Below are 25,727 nucleotides of genomic sequence, written 5' to 3' on the forward strand. Positions count from 1 at the left end.
ATCCTCCTAATCCCAGCAGCAGCATGGTGTGGATTTTGGTCCGCGTCACTTTTCTTCTATGAGAGTGCTCCCTGGGTAGATTTTTTTAAGTTGCCGTTTATTTAGATAACCTGGATTCCCTTTTTGTTTTTGAATCATATTTCATTATATTGAAGAGTATTTCAACATCTCTTCTTCATCTCGCCATCCCTCCATCTTCTCCTCCGTCACGCTCCTACGCCTCCGGACAGTCTGCGCTTTCTCCGTGGTTTGTGTGTGTGTCTTGAGTTTCAGACTTTGATGCCCTTCACAGCTTTGTTGATGCTCTCCAGCAGAGCCTTGTTCTCGGGGCTCTGGAAGCAGTCCTTGTTGGTGTACATGTCGGTCAGGGTGCTCACGTAGCTGTCGAAGTTCTGCTCGGTGATTGGCTCCTGCTGTGTTGCAAATGACAACCAATCTCAGCTGGGGATACCAGGGATACACACACCTACAGGCTTTTCCAAATAGGAGCATCACCTCAAAAGATTCAAACAGTTAAAATGGGGAGAGCAACTCACCATGTGTGGCAGGCGGATGTTTGCCAGGCTGCGGATCAGGGCGCGGCTGAGACCAGACAGCTCCATGAAGAGAGCCTCGTTCTGCTCCTCAATCATCTTGTTCTCGTGCTCGATGCTCTTCAGGTTCTTCTCCATGGAGGAGATCTGCAACACAGGGCCACAGGTTTACTACCAGTGGTACCACATTAGGCTAGAGGTTGCAACTTGCCTTTTAACTAGAAAAGTCTGGTGATATTCTATATTTCTCGTCAACAACTCCCCTTAAAAAATCAGGACCAATGAGGAATATATGCTACTAACATAGGCAACATCTTCCTCAATTCCACGTACACCATGGCCAGAAATATCACTGAAGCACTTATGTATAGTTATCCACAACTGAAAATAGTCCTCATCTGAACTGTTTCCAACTATTTCAATAATGTTTACTAAAAACTAAATCAAACTATATGACCAGTGGGCTCAGGGGCTAAAGCTTGCCATTCACTATGCGACTTTAGAAATGTAGTTGCTAAATTACACTTTATGTGAACACACTGAACGGTCTGAATTTCTTCGTAAGCATATGGACACAAGTGGTTTGGAGGACATGGGTATTTTGGTTTGGCTATTTTGCAGAAAGAAAGAAAACTACATTTGAGGTCACAATATTGTAATTTGATCACTAGCTACAGTACTTTAAGAACCCCTTTCTCTCCTTCTTGTTCTCTGAGAAGGTGCTGATTTTTGGGAATCGACTCTTGACGCTTCAACTGTGCACAAGTCTGACGACAACAGACCAAAATGTCTGACTTGTCAGTCGCTCCTTGCACTCCCCTGTATACCCAATGGCAAACAACGGGCGGAAAATCGGTAAGACTCTAAAGTCGTGCAACTAAGAAATAGCAATAAAATCCAGGTCAAAGCAATGTGTATGTCCGGCTTTAGAGCCTGGCTGCTGGTTCTTCATCTTTCAAGTGGTTTCTTATGATAACTTATCCTTTAAAACAGGCACATCATTTATGTTTACCACGTTGGCTACAAGTTGCAATTTGGGGATATTTTAAATGCTGTAAAAAATGAACTTTCAGCACCTAAGGTTTGCTAACATTAGCTTCTGGTCATATTGGATAGTTAGCAAGATAGTACTGGCTAAATCCCTGAGTGTATTGAACTGAGAATAAATTAATACATTTAAAATACATTTTATTTCAGAGCAGAAAATGTTTTATGAAAAATATAACAAATGAGATTTAACAAATTGACTGAATTCAGTGCTTTATGTCACACATATGACATATACTCTAAATACACACTACACACACCTGAGTCTGCAGGTTGACCATGTCAGCCTCCATTTCATTGTTAGATTCGTTGAGGTCGTTAATCTCTTTGTTGAGTTGCTGGATGTCCTCATCGTTGTCCAAAACTAGATAGAGTAGAATGTGTCTGGTCAGTAAATGTTTTAGTGACACCATGCAAGGATCTCGGACACACTGATTAAGTTCAACCTACCATCACTGGCTCTGAACTTGGTGGTCAGGTACTCGTCTCCGGGGAACTTGGCCTTCTTCTTGGCGAACAAGGCTCGGGGGCATCCTGAGAGGCTGGAGACAGTACACATGGAGGGAGGGGGTCAATGTACTATTCTAAATAACCCACACATATATTGCAGTGGACCAGAATGAGCAGCATGTTAGCAGAGCAACAGCCTAGATTGATTTGAATAAGCGTTCCATCAGATGTATGAGAGATGGATGACTCAAAGAAACAGAAGTCGTTTCACCTCTCATCCAAGAGGCTGAAGTAGTTAGCTTGTACAAGTATGCTTCTACAACTTCTTAAGGTACCACGACCTGGATGACTGTCAATCTTCACAGACATTAACTATGAATCTACAGCCAGAAAACCGCTTAGCTTAGCATAATGTGGAAATGGCTACCATGACTCGGCACTCACAAATACACTTATCAAGGCTTCTACATCGCACTAATCAAAATGTCCTGTTGTAACACAAATCACAGCTACTTGTTTGTACACTGATCTCTTCAAGGTAAGACACTAATGGTTCTGGCTCTATACTTTATTATCGACATGATAGTAATTCTCTCATCTGTCTGTCAGCAAATTAATTTAATTACTCTAAATTAACATATGTGACACAGTAACACAGACATGGAAGTTTCTTAAATAAAAGAAACACAACCCAAACCCAACACAATGAGTGAATACTTTGCAACTGTGGAGAGAAAAATCTCCCTATTAGCAGGAATTAACCTCTAGAACCAGACTCAATGTGGGCGGCCATCTGCCTCGACCGGTTGGGGTGAGCTAAATGTTGCGGCTTTATTCTGCCTTATGTGTAAAACTTAAAAACACAGAATGGGGGATACAATGTTTTTCCATCTTAATCCGGAAAGCTGAGCTACTCACTGAGCCAAAATGACATCTGTGTAAATGGGAGAGTCGGCATGGCAGGACAGAATGCTCAAAATCTCACATGGGGGGCCAACATGTTTGCTGATTTTGTTCAGTTTCAACCATACAGTCTATGGTTTCAACATGCAATGGCGGCATATCAAGTTTTTTTTTTGAATGGCAAAATAGCAGAATCTGTGTATAGAAGAGGCAGTTCTGAGGGGCGCTAACCTGCGGTGTGTGAGGAAGCTTCCGTTAGCGTGTCCAGAGCCATCACAGCCTGGGGTGGGACAGGTCGGACCCTCTGTCTTGAAGGCCTTCCAATTGAAGGGGGTGCCGTTCAAGAGACCCTCCTTCTGTCTGCGGGCTGCCAGTGGACACCCGTAGGCGCTGCGGTGTGTGGCGTACTTCCCGCTAATGTGGCCCAGGCTGTCGCAACCCGGCACGGGGCATCTGCAGGGAGCAAAGGAAAGGATGGAGAAAGAGAAGAAGACGAGAGGAGTGTTGCAGCAAGGAAAAGGAATAAAGAGAGCGAGAGGGACAAGGGTTAGACAAAGAGAATCCAAACATATAAACTGTAGAGAAAGATGAAAATATATTAGAATAAACTTTTAACTTATATATATTTTCTCTACTGGGCCAAATTCATTATCTAGTTAAAAATTAGAACTAGTTTTGGGATATTATATAGGCAATAGATAATACTAATAATAATATTAATTATATTGTGAAAGAGCTATTAAAGTTTAGCACATGCAGTTATCAACACACTGTTGAATTTACTGTTTGTGTGCAAATGCAATATGAAGCCCATGTATTTCTTATGTATTGATGATGTACTCTATGATACTCTAACATGAACTAGATTCAGAGTCAGTATCTGCTGTAAGTAAGTGTATTTTCCCATCAGTAAGGGCCTGAATGTTTGATTCAGTTACAGGGGCAGGTCACTACCTGTGCATATGATTCACAGTGACTTTCCTCTCTCTCTCTCACTCTCTCTGTCTCTCTTTGTTTTTGATTGCATTTTACTTTTACCGTCAGTCTCGCTAAAAGAAGATATTATGGCTTTCTGAGCGGTACGAACTTTAAAAGCTCGGAGTCCTCCTGGTTGTCCTTGGTAGGAGTTTTAATTCCACTTTTCTTGGCACGCGGGCACCCAGAGATACTGAAAACAGAAAGTATGGAGTTGATAACATAGGGCTGAAAAAAGGTCTGGTGAAGTGATTGCTTGATAAACGCAGAGAACATTATCAGGAAGAATAATTTTACAGAGACTGTTCATCGAAATTACAAACCAAATCCACTCAAAAACCCCTAAAATGCTCGGAAAATAGGATCATGGAATGGTGTGAAAATGTGTGAGTATGTGGTTCCTGTCTAATTCTACCATGAACTGTCACTTGGCCTCTCTGTCTGACTGTGTGTATGTGTGTCCATGTGTATGCGTTTTTGTGTGTGCATGTGGGTGTTTTCTGTTTGTTACCTTCTGTGGGAGGAATAGTTTCCTGTGATGTGACCTGAGCCGTCACATCCTAGAGTGGGGCATCTGGGAAAGAGAAGAGTGATTTAACATTTAATACAAGGTTAACGGAAAAAGCTAGAAGAAAATGTTTCATTATGGTGAAAATGGCATTACATAGATGAGAGATATTGTCCGCTATTTAATTCTACAGATTTTTTAATCCACACGTATGGTTGTTTGTTTTCATTCATATCTTTTCAGGCTCTTTACCATTGAAACACGTCTTGTATCTGTCTATAGTGAGCCGTGAAAATCCTAGTGTCTAGGAAAGAGCTACACAACAGAATTACACTTCCATTTTGCATTTACAGTACATGAAGTGATTGAAGTGAAAGCAAGCATAGTGCCAAGCCAGCTGCAGAAAAAAACCCACACCATGACAGATGCAGCAGAAGCAGCAGCAGAGGCAGCAGCAAGCAACAAAAGATAAGTTAACGTCAGCAGAATAAAGCGCTGTGGCACTGGACGGTGTCAGTAGCAGTGCAGTGAAGTGGCAGTGGCAGTGAAAAGCCAGTGAAGGTGTAGAGCAGACATACTTGAGTTCAGGGGTGTGGGCCGCCATGAGGGACCGAAGGCTCTTATCAGCGAGAGGACACCCAGACAGACTGAGAGAGAAAGAGAAAGAGGACAGGGGAGCGGAGAACAGGCAGGGGAAGAGGAAAGCCAGGGTGGACGGATTGAAAGAAGAGGGGGGGGGGGACATGAGTGAAGAGAAATCAAGAATGCAAGGCATACCAAGGTCATTTAGGAAGAAGAGGACAGACAGCAAGAAGTAAATTACTGATGCATATCAAAGTCAATGACTGCCTTTGCTTCCCAGGCTCACGCTACATTATTGCCTCTGGCATGTCAGGATCAAATAAAATATTTGAATTAGCCGTGGTGCGCCCGCTTTGGACTCAGGTGCACAGGAGTCTCAGCAGAGCAGAGTTTATATATAGAGCATTAGTGTACTATATCACCAAAATAAGTCTGTAATGGTGCATACCTGCGATGAGACGCATAGTTTCCAGTGATGTGACCACTGCCATCACAACCAGGTGTAGGGCACCTGGAGAGCGTGAGAAAGAAAGAGGATTGGAAGTGTTTCTACAGTAGTCTGCTTTCTGACCAAATACTTAACATCAAGCTGTAATTTGTGCTGACTGCTAATGTTAGTATGCTAACAGATGGTAAAATGTTACATTACATTTAGCTGACGCTTTTGTCCAAAGCAAGTTACACTTAAGTGCATTCCACCATGAGGGTACAAACCCAGAACAACAAGTCCAATTTTCTCCAAGAAAGCCACAAGCTACAAAGTGCTATAAGTAAGTGCCATTTAAGTGCTACTAAATTGTTAGGTTAAACTTGTATTCAGGTTATAGACGGAAGAGGTGTGTTTTTAGTAGAAGATGTGTAGACTTCTACTGTCCTGATGTCAATGGGGAGCTCATTCCACCATTTAAGAGCCAGGAGAGCAAACAGTTGTGATTTTGAAGAGTGTTAAGCTCGTAGTGAGGGAGGAACAAGCCGATTGGCAGATGCAGAATGGAGTGAACAGGCTGGGGTGTAAGGTTTGACCATGTTCTGGATGGAGACTAGACCCGATCCGTTAGCAGCACGGTACGCAAGTACTAGTGTCATGAAACGGATGCGGACAGCCACTGGTAACCAGTGAAGGGAGCAGAGGAGCGGAGCAGTGTGAGTGACTTTAGGTGAAAGACCAGTCGAGCTGCTGCATTCTGGATGAGCTGTAGAGGTTGGATGGCACTAGCAGATAGACCTGCCAGGACGGAGTTACAGTAGTCTAGGCGTGAGAAAACAGACTGTATATGGACGACGTGTCTCCACTTCCTACCACTGTCCGGAAATGAAGCCAAAATATACCGGATATGACGACATCCTGGGCCAATTGCGGCAAAAGTAATTTGGTACCAGATTTTGCACAGTAGCGATCATAGGATGGAGCCACAGTATTAATGTTCAACCGATACATCGACCAATAAGGAGTTAGACTCAGCTGTCAATCATTATGTTTTTTTATAGCATCAAAAAACTAGTTAAAACCAAACTCACTGGGGAAATGAGCACTTGGACATACATCAGTTTGATAAGAACTACTTAAAATGGCAGAAAGCATCTTTAAGAAAAAACATATTTAACTGTCCCAAAGTATGGAGAATGCAAATTTTATGACTCATACTAGAGTCAACCACAAGGGGTCAATCGAAAGGATCTGATTTCACTTTTAAGGAGCTGTCATGTCCTCCGTCTCTATATGCAGCCTATCTGGTGAACTTGGTAGACATTACACATGATCAACATGTTAGAATTGTCATTGTGAGGGTGTTTGCCCAAAGCGCAGAGCTGTGAGTGTGGCAGTAGACTTGTTTTGCTTTGTTGGGTCTTGCTACTTACGCGAGCAGCTCCTTCTTGCTATCCTTGGGCTGGAACTTGACCTTGAAGCTCGGGGTTGTGACCTCTCCCGGGTACTTCCTCTCCTCCAGACCGTCCTGCATCATGTCGCAGTCCTCTTGGTCAGAAGAGACGTATGAGTGGCCAGTGTGCTCCATCTGAAAAATGTAGACCAAACCTTCACCTTCAGTGTGCTGTCGTGTGGGTTGTGTTGGGCTTTCTCACAACAGTTTGCACATTTGTTTACAAGAAGAAGAAACTTTGCAAACTGCTATGTGCACACAAGTCTCTGATCTGATCCCCTTTTATTATTTTGTAGACAAGTGATGTTTCCAAATGCAGAATGGCTCATAAAAAATTTAAATTCAAGGCCCTTTATATTTCTTTTGAAAAAGTTCAAAGGAGTAAGAATTAGCATATGCCAAAGCTAGGATGGTGCAATGCACCTGACACACCACCTCTGTTACACAGTGCAATGTTTTCACTGCACAGTAACTCACATTTCACTGAAATAACTGAGTAATAGAAAGAGGAAAGGGGGACAGGAAGTAAGGCACGGGTATCAAACGCGTGCCTTACTCCAGAGTGTGTGTGTGTGTGTGTGTGTGTGTGTGTGTGTGCGTGCCTTGATGTAAACAATTAGGAGTTTTGTATTCAAAAAGCTTTGGGGCAATTTTGTCTGTTGTTATTTATATTGCAATACTTCCTCTGTGTCTATGAGAGGAAACACTACATTTGGAGCTTGTACTTCTGCTGAGTATAATTGTACTGACCTCGTCCCCTTCGTCCTCCCTTTGGCGGTTGGGCTTGGTGTAATCCAGAGGTCCCTCCCACTCCTCCTGCTTGTGGCCGTGCAGGTTCGGTGATGTCATCCCGCTACTTCCACCGTGATGCAGGGAAGAAGAGGAGGAGGAAGAAGGGTCAGGAGAGCGAACCCCGGGACTAGTGGCGGACAGACTGCCCTCTCGTTTACAAGGCTTCTTCATACTCAGATCCAGGGTGCCATTCTCATCCACCGCAATGTCCAATTCCTGGAGAGACAACAAAGGATATTATTAACTTGGGTGCGTCATAATTAGTTTTCCTTACAATTACTCGTCTTGGACCAAAATGGTTAGTTCTTCTAAATGAACCTAATGCGGGCTAGTCACAGGAGCCAACCTACCCATTTAGCTGACTAGGTGGGTAGGATGTGTAGCTTTCTTATTTTTTTTTGTATTTTTTGTTTTAAATAACAGCACCTCACAAGTCTCAACCCACTGAAACCTCCATTTTACCCTTGTTGTTACTAACAGGAGCTTAATGACTAAGGTGATATTCATACACAAAATAGTAACTCACTTTCCTCTGGTGGACTTCAGTGTGTTTGAGAAGGAGCCTCGTATACCCTGTATATCATTACTTAATTATTAATTAATCAAATCATCCTATCCAGCAAATCATGTTGTTGGGCTACACATGCAGTAGCATACCGACATTTTTTATTTTTCGGAATCATAATGTAACCTAACCCACAGGTGCACTCAGGCATGGATTTAGATACAGATAAAACTAAACGTTCACATGATGAAATGATTGATTTCTTTCTGTTTCCACCCACCCACATTCACCTGCTTGTAAAACTGCCCCCAAGCTTGTATCCAAACATTCACTGGCACAGTCATGCACCAGTTTCAGTGCAACACGTTCGAGTGCAGCACCACCTTCGCTGCTTAACCATGTCATTAATGATAGCTAATGTACTTCAGTAAAACTTTGCCAACAGCACCAACACCATGGTTCATCTCTCCATGGTCTATCATAGTGCTGGCAGATCAACACACACAGAGGGGGGATGATGAGCCATGTTTTCAGTATTCATCTAAAATGGCGCTCGTACAGGCTGGTCAAGGGCCAGAAAAATCAAAGGGTTAGAAGGAGGAGGAGAGAACATGGGAACACTTCCCAGAAAAGTCCCTGGTTGATGAGCTCAGTGTTCCAATGTTTCAATATTGGATTTAAACTGGCTCCGATTCTGATTCCAGATCAGTTGCCGGTTACTCTATGTTGTAACACTGTGCTGCTAAGGCCTGCTCTTGGATCAGTGCCTCACTGAATAACACCTTACTCTGCTGTGCTGCCAGCGACATTAATCTTCACTTTTTATCTTCCTAAAACCATGTCAGGAAATCGAAAAAGGATGAAGCAGTCACTTTCTCTCCTCTGTGAGGCAAAAAGGCTTTTAAAAATCACAATATGGGGGAAAGTGGTGCTCCAATTACACCTCCTGTGCACAGAGAGGGGAGAGAGGGAGTGAATGATAGAGTGATAGAGGGGTATAGACAGGGAGGCAGAGGGAAGCAGTGATACTTGCATAGGGAGAAGGACAAGAAGATAAAAGAAAGTATAAAGAGATGTGAACAGAAAATGAAAAAAGAGTGGTGGGGTGGAGAAGGAGAGTGAGAGATCTGTCCGGCAGATAATGAAAAAAGGCTACCTGGTGGAGAAGTAATCCAGGGAACTGGCAGCCAGCCAAATTCAATAACAACATGAAAAGTGTGTGGGATGGAGGGATGAAAGGATGAAAGGATGAAAGAGAACGGGAGAGGTGATGCAACTGCATCTCAACACCATCCTGTTGCTGTAAGCCAATGCCTCCTGATGATATATTCATGCAGAGCTGATGGGGAGGGAGAAAAAGAAGAGGAGAGGAGAGGAGAGCTCTCCCCTCTCATCTCACCAGCTGTGGCCTGCAATGTTTCAATCTGCACTACAATCAGCTAATAATCTCTTCCTCTGAGAGCTATGGAGAGTAGAACAGGGTAACACTTTACAAAAACAAATCATCCATATATAACTGATGGAAATCGTCTGCAAGGAGATTTTTGATAGGTGATGATGGATTTATTTCATGGTCTTCAATTCTTAAAATACAATCGGGAATCTACCTACTAATTCCACAAACATCTCACTGCCTGTTTGTATGTGCGACTGCAAATCTCAACAAACATTTATCTAATTGGCTTCAAACTTCGTGTATGTGTAATCCAGTGTCTCAGGTGCTGATCTCCGCCAATGCAGCAACATTCATAGAATCACTTCCTCTTTAGCAATTTGTCTACAAAGTAAAAGCACTGTGTTTTGTTGATACGATACTTTATATGAAGCAGAAGCTGTGAACTACAAGATTGTGTCAATTGAAAAAATAGCACTGCTTTAGTAAATCATTCAAACCTAATATAAACAACACACAGGAACAGTAATAAAGCAAATTCTGTCTATGAAAAACATTGATTATAAAATCTTCACGATTTTAACCCAGATAAACCAGGTAGGATTAATGCAAAATATTTCAACTTCAATCGGCCCATAGACACCATGTTTATAAAAAAGCTCTATACACAAACAATAAAAAGTGACAGTATAATTCAACTGTTTGAGGAGGACTAACTAATGACAAGGAATAATTCTGAAATAGCTCTGGAGGTTTAACACAGGATGAGAGAACAGAACATGACAAAACATGAAACAGAAATGTTTAAAACAGGCACTGCACCAGTAAACATTTAGAAGAATAAGTGCAGTCTGGTTACCTTGTTCTGGGGTTTAGTACTGAGGTTCTCGGGTTTCTCCCAGCAGCGTGTGGACAGATTGAGGATGGCAGTGGCAGCCATGTGAGCGGCCTCAGCATCATGGGAGTAGTCGTAGGCCAAGCCGGAGCTCTTTCCATAACCGTGGAGACTGAGTGTGGGCGAGGAGGATTTGGGGAATGAGGGCTTAGCTACAGTGGGACAGAAAGTTCATTTTAGATCAGAGGATGGGATAATAATGTATACATAAACAAAAAAGTTAAGTGTATAACCTTGAATAATATAGATTGCTGGTAGCACAACCATACAAACTTAATATAGTTTAAGTAATTACTACGAACTTAGTAGTTATATATAATTTACCTTTTTCGAGCCTACTGCTCTTGAATTATTTCAACTTTGCATTAAAAGAAAGAAAACAAAGCAGCCAGACTCTGAAGATGACTCAAATGCCAGCACCTATAAAGTTCAGCAATTAACAGGTTGGTTTAAAAGAAATTTACTGCGCCAGGCAAGAAACAGTCCAGCAACATAAGAGTTAGCTGTTCCCTTCAATAACTGTTGCACTCTTTGTGCTAAGCTAACTGTCTGCTGATTGTTTCTTCATATTTAGCATACAGACATGAGAGTGATGTTAATCTCCCAATATAACACCCAGGATGATCTTATATTTTTCCTATCTATTACTTATATTATAGAGCAATATTTCCCAAAATGTCAATCTATCTCTTACTTTTGAAGGCTTTGGGTGAGGTTTCGCTGGTGGGCATCTTTGGAGCCAGCAAGCGGTTCCCGAACACTTGTGCGTCGAAGCTTGCATAATCGAAGGTTACCTTGGAGTACTTCTCCAGCTCCTTGGCCAGGTTAGCACGAGGCGTGGCAGGTGCCATGTTGGGCCTGTAGTTGCCGTACTGTGGAACCTCCAGCTGCTTCACAAAGCACATGGGTCTGTGGAAGGAGAGAACGAGAGACCGTCATGGTGTTGAAAAAAATAAAAAATAAAAATCATGGCCAGGGAATTAAAGACAAGCTAAGGCAGAAAGTGGAATAGAAAGGAATAAATTGGAATAGTGGATGCGAGATGGGAAATAAAAGAGGATTGATGCAATAAAGAGTCACACAATCGAAACAAAAAACAGAGAGGAGAAGAAGAGAACAAGAGAGTGAGGGAGGGAGGTAGAGTAACACAGAGAGAGTAAAGATAGAGGCAACGGTGTACTTAGCAGGAGTGCAGCGGGATTAAAAGCTCTCTTATCAGCAGAGGGCACATTTGCATGTTGTACAGCATGGAATTTATGAGCTCTAAGCCCTCTCGTTTTCCTGGAGAGCCTGGTCTTTTGTCAGACCTGTTGGCGTAAATCCACTGATAGACCAGGGAGAGACGGAAGGGCAGGGGAAGAAGGTGAGAAGGCAGAGAGAGGAGTGGAGAAAAAAGAGGGAATGTAAGGGGACTGGTGGAAGAGGTAGAGAGGGGGTCTGGGCTGGTGTTGGGGCTATAGACAGGAGTGACCTCAATCCCCCCCCTAATATCAGAGACTCCCATCCTCTTTGGCCCTCTGCATCCTGTACCACTGAAGCCCATATCACAGTCTGTGGTATCCAGCCATACGCTCATTAATAAGCTACATGACCAGGGGCCTCATTTATAACCGTTGCGTACGCACAAAACGGGCCTGAAACGTGCGTACGCCACTTCTCACGCCAACGTTGGGATTTATAAAAACAAACTTGACGGGAAAATGTGCGTATTTCTACGCAAACTTAGACCCTCCCGTACGAGCGTTTTTGGGAGACGGGAAAACGGCGACACAGACGTGAGGTGGTGAACTGCAGCAGATTATTGATCCAATTCATAATTTACATTAAAACCAACAGTTTTTCTCGCGCGACGTATCTGCTCAACATGAGCCTTTTAATTAAAAAAATATAAAACAACTTTAAGCAAATAAGGTTCAGATTCGATTTAACGGCAGAGTTACGGAGCCGAGTCATTAATAGGTTTTAATAATATCTTCTAACTCTGTGCGTGTATCATCAGATCGCTGCAGTGAACGGGACTGTGCCAGAGAGCGCACAGAGCACAGAGCACAAAGCGCACTGGAGATTACTTATAAGAAATGAGGAAACTTTCCAAATAATATCCCAGAAGAGGTGAGGATCCACTGATGTGAGGGAATCGGTCCGATGCTTTAAATAAATAAATACTGCCGTGACACCGGTGCAGGGATCTGCTCGATGTGTGCATGCGAATGAAAGAACGAGGAGGAAGCGAGGCTTCAGCGATCTCTGATCTCACACAGTGTGTTATCCACAGCAGCAGCAGCAGAGTATCAGTGTATTTTCTTTATTAGTGACATCGCTGCTGTCCCATAAAGTCGCTCTTCACCTCCGCCTCACTAACAAACACCTCGCTGTCAGTGTCAGAAAGTTTCACTTCCTCTTCACATCGCTTGATGCCGTGACTCCGTCAGGACTCACGGTGGAAACCCATTGGTCAGCAGCATCATTTAATATTCACGCCGTGCTTTGCGTTGACCATTTATGGTGGAAAGTGGGCGTGTGGAGGGCGGATTTGGAGGCAGATCCACGTACGAACGTTTCCAAGTGGGCTGTGATTTTTAAAGCGAACATTGCGTTCAGGTGTACGTGCGCACGGTTTTATAAATCGGAATTATCTTTTGCGTACGCCATTTCCGGATTTTGTACGTACGTACACTTTTAGTATGAATCCTACGCACTCTTTTATAAATGAGGCCCCTGGCCTGTAGTCACACTGCTGTGGGGGGGGCCTCCACACGCTGCAGCACCAATGATACATGCTCACAACAGAGCCGCTCTGAAGGAGGGGCTTTTAAAGGAACGGACAAAACTTTCCACCACTGATTACAGGGGGATTTTTATTAATTCAACATGAATTCCATTAGAACATGGATTGAGAGCGGAATTCCTCAGTCCCATACATGACAGACAACCAAGTTCATATTAATAACAATGTGAGGAGGAAAAAACAAAACAAGCCTTATTATGTTTTAATCCTCAATGCTTTGTCTGACCATTGATGAGGTTTTCCTCAAGGAAAGCAATTATTTTTCCTATCCCCGCAATGCCCCTATAACTTGCATAATTAGCTTATCGGCTGCATTACTAATTAAAATACCAATGACGAAGAGTGCCGACTTAGCATAATACCAGCGTCTGGTTTGTGTTAATTATCATTCTTTTGGCTGTGATCACGGTGCCTGGCCTGTTGGGGAGATGAATGGAGATAAAGAGATCTCAGTGTTTGAGGTGACAGTAATGATTAGACCGCCAGACTGGATGCTTCAAGCCAGTCTCGTTATATTGAAGCCATTCACGGGCCAGCACCACCTGGTCATGAGGTGCACAGTAACCACGGTTAGGATTGTCTCTGTGGTTTCCATCTGTAGTAAAGTGGCCGTCCTTGAAGAGGACTCAGCTGCGTGGGGCTCGGATGGAAGGGACAGCTTTTATGTAGGTGAAAGGTTCACCTGTTCCTTTTAGTCCCAGTCATTTAATATTGGAGCTGTGGATCCCCGTAACTAAAGGCGTATACGAGTCAAAAGCATAAATTTGTCCATTATTCATATTAGTGGTTAGATAATATAAATGCAGTGTAAACGGTAATGTATTTTTACTTATAAAACTCCGACAAATCAGTTGGTTCAAAAAGCTTCTTACATGTCCTTTATATCCAATATAATTATTTTTCTTTGTTGGTTTTGGAAAACATTTAATGATTTATTTATTCACTATCCCCAGCTCCCTCATATCAGTTAATGCAGCACTAAAACTGATCGTGTTGGTTGTTTGCTGACACAGAAACAGTTTCCACTCCAGCAAAGTGTTCCAGCAACTGACACTGCAGCTAATGGAGGAAAAACCCTATATGGTGTTTACTAATAGCTAATTAGCATATAAGGGTAGTCTATTCGGGTGAAGCTGTGCACTGTTGCCTCACAGCTACAAGGCTCTCGGCCTTACTTTGTGCTGTTTATATGTTCTCCTCATGTCTGTGCGGCTTTTCTCTGGCTTCCTTCCACATTCCAAACACATGCAGATTTGGGTTTAGGTTAATCGGAGACTCTAAATTGAAGAATGTGTGAATGTGAGAGGGAATTGTTGTTTGTCTCTGTATGTCAACCCTTCGATATGCTGGTGCCCTGTCCAGGTTGTACCCCGCCTCTTGCACCATGTCAGCGGAGAGTGCCACCAGCTCCTCCCATGACCATCAAAGGATAAGGCATATAGATAATGGATGGATGGATGGATAAATGGTTGTCTATTTGAGGTAAAGGACACTTTAAATATGTATATATATATATATAAAGTAAAAGCCGTTCATTTATTTTAACATAATGCAACTACATTTTTGACCCATAAGATAACCTCTGGACTTGATGCTTGTCAAGTGCTGAAGTCATATTTGGATCCTTCTCTGATCACCCACCTTAACACTCTGTCATTGGGACTTCCTTTCAGGTGCTCGCTGCCTGGCTGAGAGAGAGGCAGCTTATCGTGACTCTTTGACAGCTTCTCTGCAGCAGCGATGGGGCATCCGGAAAGACTGGAGGGAAGGAGGAGGATAAATAAAGATGAATATTAAAAGGGGAGCATGTTGCTGACTACGCAATTCTGCATCACAATGATGTCTACTGACACATCCGCTGCCCTGCATACGTGTGTGTATCGTATGAGCGTGCAAATACACAAAGGGGGAATACACATCCTGCGCACAACGCTCACATTTGCAGGAATACAGAGTCAAACACAAATGCAGATCTACACCTTAGTGTGACGTGTGAATACCTGCGGTGTGTGTTACGGTTGCTGTTAACATGGCCCTGACCGGTGCAACCAGGAGTTGGACACTTCAGCACATTTTCATGCATCGCCAGAACTGAGAAGAAGACAAAGTACACAAAACAACACGATGAGAGAAAATTCACAATGTTTGACTTTACACCAAAACTACACAATTTCCTCCACACAAATGTGTCAAATCTTGTAGTGTCAACTGGGTTAATCACCGTTAGTAAATTCTTAGTTGTAAGTCCATCGCTAATTGGGGGAGGATGTTGAGACAACTGAGTATGGCAGAAGCTTTTTTGTTTCTTACAAGTTCTTCTTTTATTTTAAATTAAATAAAAATATTAATACAAATTATTTCCTGCCCCTAAAAATACAATAATTATTCTCTAATTGCTTTTGTATATACCCTAAATACCAGCAGACCTATTAGGTGAATCTAATGAGAAAGTAGCAGAGAACAGGACTGCATTTGATTTGGAACTGTAGTCATGGTTACAGATGGATGACCTCTGATATGTATGTAGACAGCATTTTCACAATCATATGGAGATATAGGGCCGGGTAATATTGTAGTACCACTGCAGATTCCTCTCTGCTTATTCTTAGTGAAACAAATCAGTCAACCAAATCCAACAACTGTGTAATTTCTTAGTAGGTCGATGTGTATGAGCTGTTAACTTTTACATGTTTGAGTGTATCCTCTCTCGGCAGAATAGGTCAAATAGCCTTATCATGAGATTTTTACTGTAGCAGCAACTGCTCGTGGCCTGCAAGCACAAACGTGTTCTGAGTAACTGAGGACAAGGCGACCTTGGTTCAGTAAGCCTGGATCAGAACACCAGCTCCTCAAAACCTCATGAAATCACAAGTAAACTGGCATTAAAGTACTTATGTGTCTAGCGCTACAGTGAGGAGAGGTAAGCAGTGGGTTTCCATCAATGTCAGACTGCCCTTTGTTGTCATTTTCCCTCTCTCTGTGCTTATTTTCATCTTCTAAGGAGCTGAAAAGGACTCACTCTCCGGGGGGATCCTGTCCTTGTGCGGACAGCCTGACAGGCTGCGGTGGTGGGGGTAAAGGCCGGTCACATGACCCGTCCCATCACACCCCGGAGTGGGACACTTGATCTCCCTCTTCTCTGGCCTACTGCTCTCTGGAGGAAGGAGGATGAGAGAATCGAAGCAGAAAGCCAGAGGAGAGGAGAGGAGAGGAGAGGAGAGGAGAGGAGAGGAGAGGAGAGGAGAGGAGAGGAGAGGAGAGGAGAGGAGAGGAGAGGAGAGGAGAGGAGAGGAGAGGAGAGGAGAGGAGAGGAGAGGAAACAAGAGGGAAAAGAGAGTGATAAGAGGGACAGAGAAAAAGAAGCAGAGATAAGAGGAGAGTGGAATGAGCAGTGGATAAGGAGGACAAAAGCAAATGGTTAATGGCATCAAACATTCTGCTTGGCTGAGCATGAAATCGAGACATATTTCAGACAACTGTACAAAGGCAACACCATCTGTATCTGCTCCTCATGTCTTATATATCTCTGTAAATGCAAAAGGTGTTTTGTGCATTGGTCTAAACGTGATGTGTGTGTTTCTGTATATGCTTCACCCCCAAATCTGGGACATATTGCAGCCTTTTTCAAGTTAAAGGAAAATCAAACTATTTGTTTTACCATTTCCACCCTGTTGCTACGCGAGCCAGGTATTTTTAAGGATCAGCTTCAGATTTCGAACAAAACAACAAATAACAAATCAGGAGGAAATGACACGGCTATAATTTACACCTAATTAAAAGGTACCTAGTCCTCCCTACTGCTATTGCTGGAGGTAGGCCAGCCGGTATCAGTGGCAGCGGAGAGAGGGAAAAGGAGCAAGAGGATGGTGTGATGCTCTATTGGCCTTCAAATTGAATGTTAACGAGACATGCATTTCCTAATTAGTGCTGAGCAGAACAGGAACGTCACCACAGGAGGGAGCTGAGGCCAAGGAGAGGGCAACACTACCAGGCATGTAATCACACTACTGCTATACTGTGAGGAGCATGACAAGTGGGCAGAGTGCCAAGTGTGAAACACAAGGCCCGAACACATGCAGCATGTAAACAAACACTCCACTTCCGACTGTGGAACAACCTGCGCTCTTCCCTTTTCTCCCTTCCCTCCCTCTTGTTTTCTCGCTGTCATGTCGTCCTCTTCCCTCTCTCGCTGCTGTCCCTCCTCAATCTCTACTCAAGCACTTCCTCTCCGCTCTTCATGGAAGTCTATTCAGCTGGAACCACTTCATACCCACACAATCGAGAAGGGAGGATCTAAACGGGGCTCGGTGACTCATCGCTGTTTATTCGACACACTGCTCTGTGTTTATTTGTACACTCTACCTTCAACATTAAGTTCAGCACATGCCACCTTGTGCTGGTTTAAAGCAACACGTTCTTCACCCCCACTGCACATGTGACCACATTTAAGAACGGCACAGGTGGTTCTGCATGTTAACACCTGCTGATTATTGATTGTGATTACTAATTGACATTTTCCAAACCTTATCATTTTGGACAGATTTCTTAGAAAAAAATAAGGAGTCACTGCTTCCATCTTTATGTTGCAAAAATTAACTTTTTTTTCACTATGGCAGTGAACACTCCGTATGAAAAATGTTACAAATCAACAAATCAGCAATTTAACAAATGAACCTATAGTGTACCTCGACAAAACCAGTCCCATCAGTAAATTCCTTTACTTTGTTGCTGTTGTGTTGTCTTATTTTGATTCTTCTACAACTCACACAGTACTTTGTGATGCGGTGAAAAAGCACGGACCATGTGATGCCACTGTGGTTTTTAAAAAATAAAGCAGACGTACTATCTACGTCATGTCTCGTGCATGTGTTAGCTCTGCCCTCCTCTCTTGGTTTACTCGTCCTACCTTTGCTGAAGTAGCTCTTGCGGATGACGTCCAGGTGCTTGGGCCTGTCATCCATGGTGAAGTATCTCTGGTGGTGTATATCTGGGGCACGGAGCAGCTCTCTGGGCCCAGCTGGTTTTACCTGCTCTGCCTTCAGTGCAATGGCTTGCTCCAGCAAGCCCAGGTTTCCTCGGGTCATGTCAAACATCTCAGACTCGTCTGTCACCGTGGAGCGCTGTGACATGCTGTCTTCGTCATCACGTTCGTCATCCCCGTCCATGTCATCGTAGTCTTTCTCCTCCGACTTATCTGATCCCACCTCAATAACGTCGGGAGAGGCTGAAGACGAGGCTTTGTGGATTTTATAGTTCTCAACTCTTGGGATTGGAAAGTAGTCTTCCAGTGGACTGGCCCTGTGGGAGCTGTAGCTTAAAGGAGGGCTGTCCTTATAGTTGTGAAGAGGGCTAGGTCTATGAGAGTCACAGTTATCAAGTGGACTTGTCCTGTGTGAGCTGTAGTCCTCCAGTGGCCCGGCCCTGTGGTCTTCAGTCTGGATGTGTGTTCCCTGAGCTGCTGCGGTGCTGGTGATGGTGCGGATGGCAGTTTGCACATCAGAAATGGGCAGAACATGGTCCCTGTGGTCCTCTTCATCTCCCTCCTCATCCTCCTCTGGATGAGCTGAAGTGTCCTGCCTCTGCTGTGCTGGCACTGCCACCTCTTCCTCCTCTTCCTCCTCATCCTCCTCATCTTCATCATTTATCTGTTCGTGGGGTACATCCGCAGTCTGATATTTGTGGTTTTCCTGGCTCACGTGGTTGCTCCTGTCTTCGCACTCTTCTAGCTCATCCTCCACCTCCTCCTTCAACTCCGTTCCCTTCACTTCAGCCGCCTCCTTCTGCAGAACAGATGACTCTTCCAACACTTGAACTCCATGTGCCGCCTCCTCCTCTTCCTCTTCCTCTTCCCCCTTATTCGTGCCCTCCTCCTGCATGTCCTTTACTTCTTCACCCCACTTGGCTGCCACAGTGACATCCTGCTCCATCTCCATAGCAACAGCCTGCTGAATGGCCACAGTTGGAGCATTGTTGTCGGAAACTCCGCCAACGTGGAGGAGAGAGTTGTCCCCCTCTTTGGCGCTCTGAGAAGGTACCTGACACTCCTGGGGTGCAGGTGGCGCTGAGCTGAGCTCGTGCTCGATGATCACACACTCTTCCTCTGTGGAAACAAAGAGGAAGAGGTCAGTGAGTCATGCAGTGAACTGAAGATGTTGTCAGCAATATCTTTATTATCACTGGCTTCCCTATAAAGTCACAATTAAATAAAAACTGCTGCTGTGACAGTGTCTTTAGGTGCAACACAGCTTTGAGATGCAGAATGAAGCTCATTGAGAGGAATGGCAACTCACCTCCTGCAATATATTTCTGATCTACTCAGAGAATCAGTTGTAACTTGTGGGTGTTTTTCAAACTCACATTTTGCAAATCCTTGATATGTTATGTTAATGCACACTAAATGGAGTGTGGGTTGTGGGACTTTCTCGCCCTGGCTAAAGTCAATCAAGCAGTGCTCAATTCAACAAGAACATTTCAAGTGCAAAAAGAATTAGGTAAGGTTGACGGAGAGAATCATCCCGTGTTTTGTTGCAATTTCTTTAGGGGAGTTTTGTTATGTTAGTGCAGTGCCAATAAAGCTGGGAAACATAAGGCTATGTGCAGTTGACAGTTTAAACCGTGCAAAATCAATGGAGGGTGTATATTTTCTTGACAACTGCTCATCAAAAAAAACTGTACTTCCTCAGCAACACACCCGCCAAGATTGAAGTGGTTGTCAGGTGAATATTGACAAACAGACGGACGGACGGAGATTCCCCTATTTAGTCAGATAATTATCATTACTCCATGACTTCCTAGAGGGGACCTCTTTAAATATCTTGTCTTTTGTGAAAACCAAAACCCAAAGATATTTATTTAACAGAGGTAAACACCAAATGTCTACATGTGAGAAGTGGGAACCAGTGACTGTAAATATATAAATTGAAATGATTAATTGATAATTGACCATTTGTTTCAGCACTAACTGGCTTCATTGGAAAAGGATGTAAATATAAGAGTATTGTTAGGTGTAGTTGTAGCAGACTTTTCCTCACATAGAGGAAAGATTGATGTCACAGGGAGAAAAATCTACCTTCATCAGCTGCGCTTGAGTTCTCCTCTTTGTGATATGTGTCTTCCTCTTTGTGATATGTGTCTTCCTCTTTCCTCTTCCCGTCCTCCTCATCCTTTAAACTCTGCATCTCCACCTCCTGTCCATTTGTCTGTCCGTCCTGGGAGAGGTCTTCCGTCATTGCCTCTATCTCCTCTACAGCTGCCTCCCTGTCCTCCTGCTCATCCTCCTCCTGCTGGTCCTCCTCCTTGGTCTCTGCTGTTTTCTCGCCATCCTTTTCTCTCTCACCCTCGGCCTCGCTGCTGGCGTCACTTTCCGCACTGAAGCCCTCATCCAGGGTCAGCTTCAGGGGCTGGGACTTCCTCTTGGAAGCAGGCCGCTCTGTTTCCTGCTCTAGCTCCTGCTCTGCCTCTGCTTCCTCCAGGCGGCGTTTTCTGGCTATGGGGCAACCCAGAATACTGATGGAGGAAAATGAAGGGATGGAAAGAGGTAAAAAAGAACAGAAAGAACAGAATCAGGGCTGTGATCACAATAAAACCACACACATACACTAACACGTCTAAACTCATGCACCTCATCATGTCCATGAGTGAGTTCATGCAGCATGATGGAGGGTGTGTGAGTGTGTTCCGACATGAAGAAGGAGGGAGCGGTTCTTTGAGCAGAGACTTTGAGTTGACACTTGTGGCCTAAGGGGGGCGCCATGCTGTTCACCCAGACATCACAACCAATCTCAGCCAATTGACTGGAACGTTTAATGAACAACTTGTATGGAGAGGCGGGCGGGCAAGGCAGTGGAGGGTGAAATCCAATAAACTCCCTCTTACTCTCACCTGGGAGATGCCGAGGGAGATTGAGGGACGATCTATAAACAAAGTGCATCTGAAATTGCCTCCTGACCGAAAACACATGTAAACAGATAGCTAATATCTGCCCCTCAATAAGGAGGAGTCACAAGTCAGTGAGCCGCCCCGAGTCCCGAAGCGTCTCTGAGGGCAAGTGACACAGACGAGGAATGGAGGAGGCAGAATGAGGCTGGAATTAATAACTTGGAGAATTCACATTTCACTTCTGTGCACCAAAAACTGTATTCTTATATAGGTTCAGATTTAGAGGCTGTGTGAATTTTATGTCATCTGACATTAAGTGGCATGTAATTCTTACAAATCTGATTATAATTTTTCTTTTTGATCTGATTTAAATTAAGTTATGTTTGTCTTTTAGGCATCCTTCTAATCTTTTTCAATCTTTTCCTTTTTCTTTCTTCTCTTTATTTGTAATGAATTGATTTCAGGTACAAAACGTGAACAATGGCCTTATTGCCATTCTAACTAGCTGCTTGTTGTAGCTTCAGACATCAAAGCAGTGTTGAACTTGAATTCTAACTCTCAGCAATTAAACATGTTTCCCAAAATATCCAACAATTGTTTTAAAGAACCGAAGTGAAATGTGAAATCTTCCACGAAGCAGATTGGGCAGAGAGGACGAGGAGGACAGAGAGACAGAGAAGAAGGACAGACAGAGGGTGGGTTTTCAATCTGCCCTACCTTCTGTGTCGTGAGTATCTCCCACTGATATGGCCAGAGCCATTGCATCCAAGGGTGGGGCAGCTGGATGAGATGGATGGAGGTTAGAGATATGTTTAAGACATGGTGCATTTTAGTTCCTATGCAGAAGCAGTGATAACCACAGGCAATAAAAGTCGTAAAAAATAAGATAAACAACAAAGCAAAGCAGAGCAAAGACATGCAAGCTGGGCACACTTGTCACACAAATGCACATGCAAAGAGATATGTATCCCCCCCATCCTTCCAGCAGACACACATAACGCATGAATGCAGGTGGCATCAAGCCGGAGAGAACATAATATTGTGTGTCGTTCATCAACCCTGGCCTATATCCTGTTACTATGAGGGATAAGGATCAGCCGAGACCTGCTGTAATTTCCCCTTCTTTGCTCTCCTCACCAGTCATCATCATCAGGTCTCTCTCCCTCTCTTTTCTCTCTCTCTCTCTGTCTCCCCTCTGATTCAGGTTGCTATGACCCCTCAGGACGGCTCATTTCAATTCTCATTAACTTCCCCCAGCAATTGCCCTTTATTACTCCAATTATCCTAATTATTAATTTCGCTTATTAAAAAATGCAGCATTTGCATTTTAAATGAGATGCTCTCTGGCCTCCCTACTGCTTTTTTTCTTTATCCAGAAACTGAAAGGGCTTTTTTTCCGGAGTGCTAAGCACAGATCAATGCTTAAAGGTGAAGTGTGTCAAAATGAGAGAGGATGAAAAAAAATAATTTAGAAGGAGGCAGAAGAGAGAGGACAATGGGGTTCATGACCGGCGAGGCCCTGACAGCCACCGCCTGGCTGGGAAAGAGAGAGGATCAGGTGGAGGGAGAAGAGGAACTAAATAATCGCCCTTCACCATCTTCTCTCCTCGTGCTGTATTCTTCGATCGGATTGCAAAAAGATCATACACCCTTTTGATTGCGTCTGCTGTATGTGCTCATAGCAGGAAATAGCGAAGGGCTGTGAGAAATCAATACCAGCCTGTTGGAAGCAATGACCACGAGCTGAGAAGTGCTGATGATGATAAATAAAAAATAAAAATATACAGCATATCTAAAGAAGTAGTGATAGTGAGTCTACAAGTGCCGGGGGGACTCTGTGGTGCACATAAAGGACGTTTATGAAAGGGGTTTGCACAAAGATGAAGGTGTTTCCTTACCTCAGCTCTTGTCCAACGAGCTCAATAGGAACTGAGAGAAGTGGGGAGAGAGAGAGAGAGAGGGGGGAGGAGAAGAAAGACACGGGGGGGGAGAACAAAGGTGAGCGACTGCTAAGAAAACTGCGCTGCTAAAAGAAACTCAGATCAATAAATCACAAATGCATACAAATCCCATGAGGCTTCCTGACTGCATGATCAGGAGGAAGAAAAAATACCCTACACACTCCTGAGCTCACATACAAACACACACATATCTAAATGCAAACATACACACATTCAAACGCCTGTACACAAAGGCAAGCACAAAACAAACAGTATAAGAGCTGGCCTGCGCAAACACACTGTTTGAATAGCACACAAACACACACAAAAACATGCACGCAGAACAGAAAACCTAAATCAGCCAAATTGCATAGTGCTGTTCAGAAAAAGTGACAATTATATGCAGACTCCAGCAATAAAACATGATTAATTGTTGCACTTTAGTTATCATAATTGGGAAAATGAAATTAAAAGGAAAACTGCCTTCATCAGTAGAAAACAGCACTTCTTTCAGGAACAACTTACTGTAATTGCCTTCAAAACATAAATCAAGCCATGCTCACAAACAATACAGCCGCGCACACACACACACACACTCCTCTCTGGGCTGACTGTAGGCATCGATTGAGAGTTGAGCAATAGAATGAGTTTGGAGAAATATCCTATTTTCATTTGGAGCAAACGAGAAAACAATACGATCCTGGAGAATTCAGTTTGGGCTCCGATATCTCATGCATTAATCACACGTCAAAAGGACCCTGAGTATCAAGATACACAAAGTATACAGAGATTACAAACACACCACACACACAAACACACACACACACACACACACACACACACACACACACACACACACACACACACACACACACACACACACACACACACACACACACACACACACACACACACACACACACACACACACACACACACACACACACACACACACACACACACACTGTTTGTGTGGGTGCAGAATCTCAGTTTCTCAGTCTTTCATCATGCAGTTGGAATGACTGGATGTCTTTCTGAACGCCCTGTGAACTGTAGCTCTGCTGTCTTGCTTCTAAACATCAAATACACACGCACACAAACCTGAACACATAAAAACACAAAAAGAAATACCCATAAATCAATAGGTACAGTAGGCCCATATATACACTGCATAAATGCGTGAGGCATATATCTATAATAACCAAATAATGAAGATTTTCAAAAACAGAAAAACAATTAATAATATTATCATTATTATATATTATTCATTGCAAAATCTGTACATTTGGTGGTAAAAATATCTTGTTGGTTCATATTGCATGATTTTAGGTGTAAATAAAGTTGGTTTGAATTGAGAGAGAGGTATTGATATGGATCTATAAAGTTGTCTTGGACATTTTTCTTCAGTATGAGGTGCAGATGTAGCGCAAGTCTGATGAAAATTGATGAAACAGTTTTCAGGATGAAAATCGTAGAAAGTTTCAACTATCTCCATCTCCAGGTTTTTAGCTAAAGGCCTGAATCTGAACCATGGAGTGGGGCGTGTAGTGGTTAGCCCCATTGGCTCAAAGTAAGAATGTTCTGGGTTTGACCCTGCATGTTCCACCTGTGCATGTGTGGGTTTCCTATGGTTGTTGTTATGTCAGCTCTGTGATAGGCTGGATGTTCCCCCTGTGAACAGCTACAAGTAGGAACCTTAAAATGACTGAGCCTGAAGTGATGGAGAGAACTGACAAACACTCACCTCTGATTCCCTTGGACCGAGTGCGAGTCCGCTTGTCATCACCCTCGATACTCATCTGAGATGGAGAGAAGAGAGAAAAAAGAGGGAGCACAAGAGGAGGAGAGAGTGAAGAGAGTGAAGAGAGCAGTGTGGAGGAGAGAAGAGAGAAAAGAAACCATCAGAGCTGTCACTATATTCCCTCATATTAATCGTCCTTTTTTAATACAAAAAAAGGCAACACTGACACAAAGACACAATCATATCTTTAATTCTTCACCCCTCACTCCTCCTCACCCGTTGCTTCCTGCCCTGCTCACTTCATCACAATAAATAATACAGAAATAAAAGCTGCATGGTACAGAAAGGGAAAACAAACCTTGTTGTTGAAGCTATACTTTCAGACTCCGCCCCCCCCCACACAGACACACAGACACACACACACACACACACACGACCACCCTCACCCGACACACGTCCGATCACTCTCCCTGTAATTTCCTGCACCTGAGTGGTACACATGATTGTACGCTGTGCAGAGGCAAGCGGCGGCGCTCACACAGAGGCCATGGCCCCTGTAAGCAGCGGGAGTGACAATCATATGCTGAAAATAATAATAAAGCAAAAACACACAGTCCGCTAAAAAGCCACTGTAATAACCCTTTTACGGAGGAGTGTGTGTGTGTGTGTGTGTGTGTGTGTGTGTGTGTGTGTGTGTGTGTGTGTGTGTGTGTGTGTGTGTGTGTGTGTGTGTGTGTGTGTGTGTGTGTGTGTGTGTGTGTGTGTGTGTGCGTGCGGCAGGGTTAACACCTGCTCCTTTGTGGCTTAAAAGCCGAGCCAGGAGTAGGCACCAAGCAGGATAGCACACACACACACTCACACACACACACACACACTGGCCACACCTCCTCAGCACTACCTCTCCATGCTCAGTGCTG

General features: G+C 43.7%; 1 protein-coding gene across 1 annotated transcript; it reads right to left on the reverse strand.

Annotated features, from left to right (window-relative positions):
- Nucleotides 1-269: 269 nt before the first annotated feature.
- On the reverse strand, nucleotides 270-24,868 carry myt1b (myelin transcription factor 1b). Its single transcript, XM_061074937.1, has 21 exons — nucleotides 24,814-24,868; nucleotides 23,028-23,058; nucleotides 21,847-21,909; nucleotides 20,321-20,757; nucleotides 18,158-19,351; nucleotides 16,271-16,405; nucleotides 15,252-15,342; nucleotides 14,893-15,009; nucleotides 11,158-11,372; nucleotides 10,428-10,615; nucleotides 7,629-7,886; nucleotides 6,859-7,013; nucleotides 5,447-5,509; nucleotides 4,995-5,063; nucleotides 4,420-4,482; nucleotides 4,021-4,101; nucleotides 3,165-3,386; nucleotides 2,031-2,122; nucleotides 1,841-1,944; nucleotides 537-680; nucleotides 270-413 (listed from the first exon to the last, which is right to left on the reverse strand). The coding sequence occupies exons 1-21, from the start codon at nucleotides 24,866-24,868 to the stop codon at nucleotides 270-272; spliced, it is 3,921 nt and encodes a 1,306-aa protein (XP_060930920.1).
- Nucleotides 24,869-25,727: the final 859 nt, after the last annotated feature.

The sequence above is a fragment of the Limanda limanda genome, chromosome 7, assembly GCF_963576545.1.
Source record: "Limanda limanda chromosome 7, fLimLim1.1, whole genome shotgun sequence".
Taxonomy (NCBI): domain Eukaryota; kingdom Metazoa; phylum Chordata; class Actinopteri; order Pleuronectiformes; family Pleuronectidae; genus Limanda; species Limanda limanda.

Coding starts and splice junctions, on each gene's coding strand:
- myt1b (XM_061074937.1), bottom strand. CDS start 24,868: ATGAGTATCGAGGGTGATGACAAGCGGACTCGCACTCGGTCCAAGGGA. Junction 15,343..16,270: donor GGACAGGATCCCCCCGGAGA/GTGAGTCCTTTT, acceptor TCTTCTTCTCAG/TTCTGGCGATGCATGAAAAT. Junction 4,483..4,994: donor GCCCACACCCCTGAACTCAA/GTATGTCTGCTC, acceptor TCTCTTTCCCAG/ATGCCCCACTCTAGGATGTG.